A 12,345-nucleotide genomic window follows, 5' to 3' on the forward strand; every position below is an offset into this window, starting at 1 on the left:
TTTTGGATTTTCTTTTTTTTTTAATGTATCATTATCTATTATTTAATATTTTATTATGTATATTTTTATATTGTTGTATTATCTATGTATATTTATATTTGTTATATTTGTATCTATTTATGTATTTTGTATAGTTTGCTATTTTTACATGGATCCAACACAGTATTTTAAAGCCTGTTCCAAACAGCGCCATGCTTTATTAATTAATAAATACCAAATGCAAGGTTTCTGCCTTAAAAAAAAAAAAAAAAAAAGTACATTGAGCAGGATATCAAACCCCCCCGAGTCCACGCCAAAAATTTCTTATCCTTTTCAACGTATTCATTAGTGAGAATTGTAATAGAATGATCCAACATGGAAAAAAAAAAATTACGCTGAACTCATTTTGCTTAAAATACAGGCAGCCATTTTACACCCTTGTAACTTCACTGTAGGCCATCAGTGAGCTAAAAGCCCTTTGCTGCCTCATGGCTGGCTGGCAGCTCTAAAGCAAGCAAGTGATAAAATTGGGTTCCAAGCGAGCTGGGGCTTACTAAAGCAGGGAACTCAAAAAACCAACACACAAGCTGGTTGGCAGCTTCACACTTCTCCAGCCTGTAATGCTTCTGCTAACCACTCGTCACCAGAAATGTCTTTGCAAGTGGAGTTCCAGACAATGACAAGACAACGTGGGGAAACACGCTGTATCCTACTGGCTCCACAACGATTTTGTACGTTTGTAGGCCTTTTAAAGTTCTCTCAGTTCCATAGTTTCCTAGGGCACCCTGTTTATACACAGCAAGTAAATGCTCACTCTGACAAATGGTCAAATACACGATGGCACCTTCATATGACAGAAGTATTTGAATAGTTGTTCAGATTAAAAAAAACACAAACCCACAGCAGATTCCAAGAAAGTGATTTATTTCCACTTGTCCTTACAAGTTAAAGACAGTATGCTTTTTCTTAAAAAACAGTATCATGTACTATTTAGAAAATGATTACACCTTTCTCGTCAAAGAAAATACATCCAATTATGACGTCCTGTCTACCTTTTAAGGATAGGTGGGTTGGTTTCTTTCTTTTTAAGAGTAATCCTCAGAACGTATCAGCAGAAAACGCATATAGGTGAGGATAAAGTTACCAACAAATTGATAAACGTTCCTGTATACTTAGACATACATTAACACGAAGGAACTTATCCACCAACTAGTGCTCCATTGGCTCCTCTGCCTTTTCTGCAGGTTCATCAGCAGGCGGAGCAGGCTTAAAGAGAGGAAAAATAAATATTTTAGGAAGGCAGAAGACAACACCTGGCAAATCAGCTTTATCCTGGCCTCAGCACCATGAGTGGTAAATGCAGCTCACGTGACCAAACAGCTTACGAAGTAGTGTTACCCAAATTAGCATGGAGCAGGACAGAGCTGGTCATTAGGAGACTAAGGATGCATCTTGCCACAGGTGTGAGAAACATGTAGCCACTGTTGCAAAAACAGTGAAAACTTGTATTTGGTCAAAGACAGACATACTTGATTGAAGAGAGATGGCATGGGAACAGCCTGGCACCAATTCAGTGTAACTTGACTTAATAAGCATCCCAGTCTCCAGCTAATATTATATGGTCTTCATACAGCAACTTCAATTTTATTTTTTTTTTTTTAAAAAAAATCACATTCCTAAAACTCTACTAGCGTAGTAGAGAGTTAAACATAGTAAACATAACTATGCTAGGTCATATATCACAAAATGGTGTCTTTCAACAAAGCCTATTTATTTGTATCTGAACCACACACCTTTCTCTGTGGTCTCTCCTCAAGACCTTCTAGGAATGGTGCTACGTCATCATCGTCATAGATGGTAAACTCCATGTCTTTGCCAACAATTCCAATGGAAACATTCTGTTAAGCAAAGTTTTGAAAGAAGTGAGAAGCATTTTTCTGCAAATAACTCTCGCTTTTGCTTGTGAAACAGATCAAAGTTTCCTCCAGTGATAAAGAGACTCATTGTGCTGTTTGTGTCCACTTAAGGAAAAAAGGACATTTTGAGACACAACTCCTTTGGCAAACTGTACTAGGAACAGAAAGGGAGGCAGATTTATACCTTACAAAAGCTATCAGGTTTCAAAATCTTGTAAGTAAAACTACTTTTCAAGGGTTTCACTTTCTTTCAACATTTGTTTTGGTTTTAATAAACATACACAATTTTTCAAAACTACTTATTTTAATTTGCATTTTCATTGTTTTAAGAGTTCTAAAAACCAAAGAGTAAAGGGCTAAGTATAAAAAAAAATTAAAAATGGAAAAGGGCAGATCAGCCACAAGCAGAACACCAACTAACAGCCATCCTTACAGTTTTCTTGTTCAACACCTCTTCAATTCACTGTCAGAATTTCTGCTACTTTTTGACGCTGGATACTTAATCAACTACTTGTGCATTACCTTCCCTCACATCCCAGGTGAATCACTGACTCTGCTGACAACGCAAATTGTGATTCCAGTTCTATGTAATGCAACTTTAACGGCGATCAAAGTTTAAAATGGGAGGAAGCAACCAAGGAAAGAATGTCTCATTTAGAGAAAGTACAATTTTTGTCAAAAATTTTTAAATCCAAGATAATTAAGGAAACTGTAGGTACACTGGTGACATAAAATTAAGAAGATATTATCTACCAGCATTCAGCTTCCAAATTTCAGTGCCAGACATAATTTATATAAATTTTGTCACAGTAATTTCTAGTAACAGTGGCACTAAAATACTCTTGTTAAGAAAACCTAGTATTTACCTTGGTGGTCAGATCCTGCTCAGCAGGAAGAGTCTCTCTCAGGGCACGCAGTCCATGTTTAACTAACTCATTTAGATTACCTTAAAATGAAATCAGAAAGACATTTACAAACTGTACGGTATTATCTCTAGACACTCACTTCCTCTTATTCCTATTCCTAGTAGACAACTAGAAAATCAGCCTGGCTAACTTGACTTCCAGAGCTTTTCTTCTTTTTGGTACCAAACACAGAGCTGGTTATAAAAAGCACACCTTGAAAAACCAGCCCTTCCTTACATGTGAGGTTGAACGCATCTGGGTTTGGCACCTGCCTTGCCTCCAGTACAAGTCATAATCAAAGCTTTTTTCCCCTCCACCAAGCAGCTATTCGATAGCTTCTTCATCACCATTTCATACAAAAATAAATTCACCATTTGAAATGCACCACCTAAATACTGGCCCTGACATACTATCCCTGCTCTGATACGGAAAAATTGTACTTTCCCTCAGTTAAACAGGGCAGAGGCCCTGTTACTGTTTTCTCTGCTTTTCTGAGCACAACTTCTCTTTGAATTACATGTAATAAGCATCCAGATGTTACAGTATGAAAATTTGTAACATTTTATCCAAAATTTTGCAGATTTACACTTATGCCAAACTTGGCTCCCAAAATTTATCTTCCTGTCTTACTAACGCAAAAGAACAGAGCAGTAGCAGAAAAAGTGCACAATTGATGAATAACATTAGATAAGACAGGGTTTCATTACTCACAGTCAGTAAATTCAGTCATGTGTCTCTCCAAGTAAGTTCGCGCTGACTGTGAACGAGCACCAATAGACATTGCTTTGCAGTCAAAATAGTTTGCAGAGGGACAAGTCTGGAAGATGTGAGGACCCATATCCTACAAAGAGAGGGAAAACCCACACAGAAGGTAAAACAAATGTATAAGCTTATACCAAGTCTGCTCCTGGAATACATTTTTTAAAACAGTTTTGCTTCATGGTACATTGCATAGCTTACATATATATATGCACATAAATACATTTTATATTGCTTATCATGTCACTGTTATACAATTCCTTCAAAATTACTGTTAAAGAAAGTGAAATCTAAAAAAAAAAAAGTTCTTTACACCTTGTTCATTAAATTGCCGTTTTTACGTGGACAGGATAGCTGGCATCAAAAATGTTTCTTTTTCTGTTCCATAAACTGTGCTGTGTATATGTATGCTTCCTACTTCATGGCTTGCAATAGACACTTTACACTTCATATTATCTTTTGTATTATCTACAAAAAAAAGTAAAAACCTGCAGCAGACTCAACCATGCCATGCAAGATTTCAGGCAAGACGACAATTTCCTTCAACCCTGCTCATATCAAAAACTCTTGAGGTCAGACATTGTGTGTGCTGCATTAAGCAAACTTGTTGCTAAACAAGAGAGAGGCCAGTAATGATTTCCACATCCATTTTTTATAAAACTTATTTAAAATAATAGTTTGTAAAGCTCCATAATCGATAGTAAAATAATTACTGCCATTGTGGGATCAACATTTTGATCTCTTAAAACATAAAGAAATCTAATTTTTTGCACCTTAATTAGCTTTTCATTTTTGCAAATGTACACATCATAAGTAGGATTAGCTATTAAGCAACATTTCAAAATGTTATGTTTAGGGTAAGTTACAGAAAATTATTTCCTTATTCAAAGAATACTGATGAGTCCATCCCTTCCGTCTTTCCCCATTTGGTGTATAAAATTGCATTAAGCACATTTTCTTCTAGATCAATAGTAGTTACTATTGGAAACAGCTTGCTTACATCATAACCTGCAATGAGCAGTCCTACGCCATACGGTCTTCTGCCATAACGCTGCGTTGGTATCTGGGTTTCTTAAATAAGCTAAGGAAACAATCTCAAAATAACATGTTAATTACCCAAAACATTTACCTCAGCCAAGCGGAGATGTACCAAAATCATTATATAGTCCTTGCAAACCTTTCCGCAGGAGTGAAGACCACATTCAAGAGAAAAAGATCTTGCAACTTACTTGCAACACCAACTTCTTCACCAAAAGAAAATTTAGCAATTATCTTTCCTGAAATAAAGTGGTGCATTCAACAAAGTAATACAAACAGTTCACCTAATGCTGCACAGCTTTGTTTAATTTCTTAACCCTTTGAACTCTTTCTAGGCACCTGATAACAGAACACAAGGCCTCTGCTGTGTTCTATGCAAAGATAGAAATTACCACGGGAAAAAAGAAATAATCTGACAAAGCAGCTACAATGCAACAATCACATTTTGAATAGCGCAGTCACCTTTTGCCCCCTACCTCCAAAGGCATGGGGCTGTGTGACAAAGAGCACGGTGTTAAAACGTTGTACAGCACTTTATCGCTTCTCTACCAGTTCAGCGTATGTTATGGGATATTCTCTGAAAGAACACCCAAGCAATGCGAATAAAGAAAAATTAACTTTCAGGTTTTTTAAATTTAATATGCCTTTTAAGGTGTGATATATGAAAATAATTTTATGAACATGCACGAAGGAGTAAAAAGCTACAGAAGTGTTACAAGTGTAAAAAAAAAAAGAAAAAGGATACTGCTTCCAATTAGTGACACTAGGCGAGACACTGGAAGAGGTCTATCAAACACAAACCTAGAATCCAGACACTCCTGACGCATGAAATTGCTAGGAGAAAAAAAAAAACCCCAAACAGAAAAATAAGAATAAAGAATAAAAACCAAACTAATGCACAGATCAAAGTCACAATGAGTTTGTGTCTCAATACTTGTTGTTAAGGTAAGCATTTTTGTTTCAGCTCTGCTTGTTGAGAAAAAGGGCCAAAGGCAATAAATAATTTTATTTCATCATGACCTATAATTTTTATTTAGAAAGTTGACCACAGGTTTGAAAGAGTATTATAATATTTCAGCCATACAAATGCAAAGAAAGTAGTCACACAAGCAACAGATGGATCATCTGGAAAAAAGCCACAGTTAAATTCTAACATTTCTTTGTGATATCACAGAAATTAAGATTTATTTCAGAAGTTCCTCCTATGCCTTTTTTTTTGCCCTTTCCTATCAAACTGAGGAAAATGCCTTCTTCCATGTACATTTACCTCATCTGATGAAACCATGTGGCCAGCAGGTAAAAAGCAAGCCACTCTAAAGCCCAAGCATACTGCAGTGTATGTTTTTAATAACTTGCTTAAATGCGTGTACACAGAAGCAGCTGCTAGAGGGAAGCAAGTGATGCACTTTCCCAGACTGCTTGGAAACCCCATCACACGGAGGAAACCAGACAAGACAGTCTTACTAGTAACAAAACCAAAGAGCAAAATTCTGGGCCAAACAAATGAGATTTCTGCCAACTACTTAAAGATCTGCCAGAATTTCATGCCGAGGTCTTTGGCATAGTACAACAGAGCAGTAACTTAAGACTAATCCTTAGCTGACCAGAAAATTTCATTCGCAATAGTCTACAAATGAACTTTCCACTCATTATTGCAGAACTGTGTATGTTGTGTATGTCAACAACTAAGATACTCACCACAAGAGCCTTGCATCAGCAGTAAGTCCAGCAATTGAGATACCAATATGGTTGTCAACATACAGGATTTTTTTCTGATGAGCTGCCAGCTCAGACTGTGCTCTCTACGCATAAAAGAAGAAAGCTATGTAGCAGACTGAACGGTTTGCCAAGCACTGTGGAGAAATCTGCTAACATTTATAGCAAGAACTGAATATGACATGAAACAATAATAAAAAAAAAAATGTATAAACTTGCAACAGAAGACAAGAAAAATCTGATGCCAGTTCAGTAGGGAACTGTGAGAACTAAAGAAAGGACAGACACACACTCAAGCTTTGGGAAAAGAAATAGTTTTACTACTTAGTAACCAATGGATAAAAAATAGTAATAAGGGATACATTTTTTAAAGGGGGTGGGGAATAATCTTTCATTCATTTCCTTAATTTTGTGAAAAAGTACTTTGCACAGGTACTGGAAGTATTTATAGCTCTATACTGGTACTCAAGCAAAAGGAAACTGGCATTGCATTTACACTACACATAAAAGCTCAGACTGCCCAAAACAGATTTGCCAAACCAAAACTTTTCTCCTAACATTAGTGTCCTGAGAACACAGTTTTGAGGTTACCTTGAGAGCAACCAGAACAGCATGTGTTTTCGATTTCAGCCCCACCGTAGCTGAGCCTTGTTTCACAGCTTCCATGGCATATTCTATTTGATGGATTCGGCCCTACAGAGTAAAACCAAAGGTAATAATTCTGAAGTTCATCCTCTAAATCAAGTTTCAATGGTTTTTGATTTTCAGACCTTTGATCCCCCCGCCCCAACAGGTACACTAACTGCATTACAGTTTAAACCTACAACCATGAGACTCCCTCAATTATCTTCTGCAAACACTTCACCATTAACCCACAAAAATCTGGCCGTTTCTGAGCCACTCATTACTGCATACAAAGAAACTGGAAAAGCTAAAGAGCGAATAATCTTGAGATTATAATCACAAGACTTCTGTCACTGTCTTTAAAGGAATCGGTACTTGACCCAATGTGATACAAAGATAAAACTTCCAGCTGAAGTCGGACATGTAACTTTTAATCGAGTTTCCTCAAGAAATTAGTCTTATGCAATTGCTGTGTCTCACCATCATTCCCTAATAACTTCTGCACAAGTTATTAGTCAACTGCAGTAAAGTCTGAAAGAGGAGTAGAGGTCTCACAGACTATTAAGTCCCACTATTAAGTTCTGCAAAGGCAGCCAGGAGCTTTGCAGGAAAATAAGACAATGTCCTTTTAATGCAACCACTGAGAGCAAAGTAGCTAATTTCTTGCATTTGAGTTGATGAGCCTATGTCCAATAGCCAGCATGTTCACTGCTACTGTGCAAGTACAGAATTACTAACCACAGCACACAGTTGCATCCTACCAGTTGTAATGGAGTGGAACACAGTAGCTGTTATAATAAAATGTACTGAGGATAATCTACAGGAAATCACCTTCTACAACGTTGGTGGGGAGTTTTTTGGGGTTTTGATCTGGTTTACATAGAGGAATACAAAGTGCAGCAGATGCTTAAAATACCCTAACGTTCCATTTAATTCACAAAGTTATAAATGGAATTTCAGTAACATCAGATATTTCCTGCCCGAGAGCAGTGTGGAATCACTGTGACCTGTCCAACATGTATTTATCAACTTTCATGAATGACTTGCAAGGCTGTAGAAGTGTGAAACTCCTTTAATCTCGTATTTCCTTTTCTTTACAATAACATCTGAAAACATCCCCCAAGACAGTATCATTATTCTTCGCTCCTTTATTAACAATACCAAGAACTATTATGGTACCATATCACTGCCTCACCTACCAGAATACATGGAGCAGTAATGGCAGCACTTAGTAATTTTAAATGTCTTTTATAAAAGACAACAACACTTCACATTTTCAAGGCAATTTATGGAAAAAAAATAGAAATTAGTGTTGTTAATGACTTCACAATATCTACTAAAGGTCTCAAGAGAATATTATAGTTTTTAAAGTAATTTTTCAAGTAACAGACAGATTAAAAGATTTAAAATTACAGTTCCTGATACAGAATCTGCCAGAGAAACACAGTCATTAATAAGGACGAAAATAGTTCAAAGCCACCTACAACTATCATTGTATTGACTAAAACCCACCCAATTATTCAAGGTTGTCTTCATATAGGATGGAAAGTATAAAATATGCTCTGTTACAATGTGTGTTGAAGCTGTATCTTTTAAGCAGTACCACTACACCATGAAGGTTTTCCATAGTAATACAAACTCACAAACTAACGACACATTAACTTTAGACTAATACGATTTGCTATTTGCATTTAGAATAAATCTTTAGTTTTGCTAAATCTAGAAATGAGTCAATTTTCAAGACTCTTGATTTTCCATATATATCCTATCTTACAATGTCCATATGGAGAGAAGAGGCAACATGAATTGACACTTGCATTTAAAATTCTGGAGTATCTGTTTTGAAGTCAATATAACCTATGTAAGTTTTAGAAGGCACAATGTATCTTTCTAATAACAATACACAGTGTGAAACTGATTTAGAGGTAATAATATTTAAAACTCAAGTGCAAATCTCAATATAATCTGAAGTACAGATAGCATGAAGCCTCTGTAACATTCTACGACACAGGAAACTAGGGACACACCGCTGCACAGATTTCACTGAATCACGACGCAAACTGCACTACAAGAGGTATGGCGTTTAACCACTTAATGTTCTAGCTCTCAATGTTATAATTATAAGCTTTATATATGGAATTTATTTGACAGGGATGTTTGTGACCATTTCAATCTAGAAAATTAACTTCTGCACATTTATACTATAAAAATCAGCATCTCAGATGCCATGCTTCAGATTAGCATATGGGAATAGTCATTCCAGTACAGGCTTACACGGCAGAGAGTTGTGTGCACACAAAAAAAGAGAAGCAGGCGCTGTTACACCACACTTGAAAAAGCCAGCATATACTCACTTAAGCACTAAATACTAACTTTTAGTAATTTTATTTTGTTTTGAACAATTTGCAAGCAGTAAAGCTCTTAATACAGAAATACCCCAACCAAAGAAGTTCTTCCCAATTGCAAACCGAATGGTGCCTTTCCAATATTAGCTAGGGAATAAAAGAGAGAATGAACTAGCAGTAGTCTAACACTGGCAAAATAGAAGCTTGGTTTCATGCTTTTTAATACCAACTTTTTAATATAGGTCTGTAAATTGGTCACAGAACGGTTGGCTTTGGAAGGGACCTTTAAAGACCAAGTCCAACCCTCAGTGATGACAGCATCTATTTTGTACCTCATAAGTACATTTGGAAAGCAACTACCCTAAGTACTTTGAGGTAACAGGGCCCACACAGCAGCAGCTCAGAGGCGTTAACGGCCTTCTAGACACCTACAGCCCACAAAACAAGAAGGGCACAGACGACAGTAAGCTTTAGGCACCTGAACACAGTCTGCATTACCGTGATACCACTGCTGTGAGAGTGACGGAAAACCAAAAAGCACGCAAAGAGCCAGTCAGCATGCTTATAAAGATTTTACCTGCGGGCTCCAAACTGTGACATCGTTGTCATACTGGTTACGAAACTAGAAGGAATAAAAAAAAAATATCCATTAGTGTAACTAATACGCAGGCAGGGAGAGCATTCCCGAGTGCAGCTGGGGTCGTTTTCTTTTCAGGGCCTTGCAGGTGCAGCTGTAGCTCCCCGGCCTGCCACGGGGGCCACCCCCCGTCGCGTTTCTTTCCACGCCGGGGCAAGAGCACAGGCATAGGGGGCAGAGCAGCGACCCGCAGCCCCGGCGCGGGGAAGCCGGAGGGCGAGGAGCCGGTGCCCGCGCCGGGGAGGGCCGCTGCGAACCCCGGCGTCGCCCGGCCCGGGGCCCGCCCCGCCGGCCGCCCAGCAGCCACGGCCGGCTTCTCTGCAGCGTCACGCCAGGCCCAGCCGGGCCGAAGGGGTCGCGCTCTGCCGCCACTGCTCGCCCCCCCACCCCCCCGGGCCCCGCCTGCCCTAGCGCGGCCGCCCCCGGCTCCGGGCGGCCCCGGCAGCTAGGCCCAGGCCCGGCCCGGCCCGCGGCGAGCCAGACCCCGCACAGCCCGGGAACCGCTTACTCACGGCCCCGTTCCCTCCTTCTCGCCTCCCCCTTCCCCCCAGGCCCGCTCGGCAACCCAGGCACGGGGCACGGAGCGCGCTGCCCCAGCTGGCCCGCCGTGGCCGCCCCTCACCATCCTCCTTCCCCCAACAGCGGCGCGGGCTCCGGGGCAGCGAGGGGGGACCGCTCCGGCAGCGACCGCTCTGGTCTGAAAGCGCCTAGGCAGCGCTAGTCGCACCTCGAGTCATCGACCGAGCGCACGGCGGCTGGCCCCGCCCCTCGGGCGAGCGATGTAGCGCGGGGCGGCCCCGCTAGCGCGTGCGCGGTCTGGAAGGGATCGCGGGGCGTGGGCGGCTCGCTGGCCTGAGGGGGGCTGTGAGGCGGTGGGGGGGCCTCTTCCCTATTGCTCTAAGGGGGGCCGTGAGGCTGGGGGGGGGCGGCTCTCCCTCTGCCGCCCTGAAGGGAGCCGTGAGGGGGGGGGAAGAGCGCCGGGCTCTCCCCTGCTGCCCTGAGGCGGGGAGCGGCTCTCCCCTGCCGCCCCGCTGAGTAGAGACGGGGGCCGGCCCTTCCCTGCTGCCCTGAGGCGCCGCTCGGGTCGCGGCACGTTTCCTGGCGTCCGCAGCCCTCAGCTGACAAACGCCTGGCAGCTGCTCCTTGCTGCAGCCCCCGAACGGCTTCCTTAAGCCGGCTCTGACCGCGGTTTTCTTGCTGTTCAGTGTTTCTCCTACTCAAAACGGTGCAGAACGGCTCTTAAAGATTCCTGCATGCAATACAAAAAGTCTGTTACTTGAGGAAAACATGTATTGTGGAATTTGGAAATAATTTCTTTTTCTTACTGAAACTCGATGTTAGCCTTTTTGCTGGTTTTTAAAGACTGCTGAAGATAAAGGCGCCGATGTAAAATAGGATCCGTAAAATAGGATCCATGTGCTATTAATTGCCTTCTCTTTATAGTGAGAAAACTCTGCCTTTGTTCTTCATAGTCACAGGATATGAAGAGGGCATGGGAAAAAACACCGTGGTATGGTCGTTGTTAGGAATATGCTCTAGGTTTTATGAAACCCTTAGGTACAGAGGGGAGTACATATGGATAAAATCAATCACCAGTTACTCTTTAAAAACTGACTTTAAAAAAATCAAACCCCCACCGCTGCCAGCTTCACAAAAGCTACCTCTGAAACAGCTATGAGAATTTGTTCACCAAATCTGTGCACAGATGCACACCAACCTCAGAAGGGTACTACAGAACCACCAATATTAGGTTTGTACCATTTGCCCCCTCACTTATTTTTTCCACTCGGAGCTAAAATCCATCACTGTCGACAGAAGGGTATCTCTGTCCAGCGTGCATATGTCGCACCCATCTTGGTTAGCAGGCTACAGAGTCCAATCCTACCTATTCTAAAACCACTACAAGGTTTCAAAGCTGTATTTCAGTCATTCTCCTTTTATCACAAGCATGTGGTTTATGAAGTGTGCTTCCCAAAACTGCAGTGAAGTTTTCATGCGGTGTCCAGGCTAACAAAACTTATGAGCCTAAGCAGATTAGGGTAAAAAAGAAAACCAAAAAAAACCCAAAACCAAACACAACCAAAAAAAAAACCCACAACACCCTACCAAACCAAATAAAGGCAGTTGGGTAGGAGTAAAACAACAGCCACTCTTAATCAGATGTAGCAGACTGGAAATCCTCTTACATTTCTGTTTCGGAAAAAAAAAGGGTACAGGAAGTCTCTGAAATTATATAAAGCTACATGAGAAGCACTATTATGAATAATATTAGAACAATATTACTATGTCTTTCTTAATTAGAGCTAAGATGTGATTAAATTTCTAAATGGGTCTTTTTGCTCTCAAAGATAAAAAACTACAAGTGCTTAACAAAGATTAGTTGCTTACTGGAGCTCTTATTTTGGACCATATGAAATATTTTTATA

The 12,345-nt window shown here is 40.5% G+C and overlaps 1 protein-coding gene across 1 annotated transcript; it reads right to left on the reverse strand.

The window, feature by feature from the left end:
- Positions 1 to 886: 886 nt before the first annotated feature.
- Positions 887 to 10,690, reverse strand: PSMA1 (proteasome 20S subunit alpha 1). The gene is made up of 10 exons (XM_056354560.1): positions 10,542 to 10,690; positions 9,860 to 9,904; positions 6,905 to 7,006; positions 6,296 to 6,399; positions 5,343 to 5,431; positions 4,560 to 4,630; positions 3,512 to 3,641; positions 2,762 to 2,841; positions 1,773 to 1,877; positions 887 to 1,245 (listed from the first exon to the last, which is right to left on the reverse strand). The coding sequence occupies exons 1-10, from the start codon at positions 10,542 to 10,544 to the stop codon at positions 1,189 to 1,191; spliced, it is 786 nt and encodes a 261-aa protein (XP_056210535.1). The 5' UTR covers positions 10,545 to 10,690; the 3' UTR covers positions 887 to 1,188.
- Between the last annotated feature and the right edge of the window lie 1,655 nt (positions 10,691 to 12,345).

This window comes from Falco biarmicus, chromosome 10, assembly GCF_023638135.1.
Source record: "Falco biarmicus isolate bFalBia1 chromosome 10, bFalBia1.pri, whole genome shotgun sequence".
NCBI classification, from domain to species: domain Eukaryota; kingdom Metazoa; phylum Chordata; class Aves; order Falconiformes; family Falconidae; genus Falco; species Falco biarmicus.

Bases quoted from the DNA above. Each gene is read 5' to 3' on its own strand.
- PSMA1 (XM_056354560.1), bottom strand. The intron at 1,878-2,761 runs GTAAATACTAGG...TTTGCTTAACAG, and splicing joins AGCAGGATCTGACCACCAAG to AATGTTTCCATTGGAATTGT. The intron at 1,246-1,772 runs GTGTGTGGTTCA...CCTCTCTTTAAG, and splicing joins AGGAGAGACCACAGAGAAAG to CCTGCTCCGCCTGCTGATGA.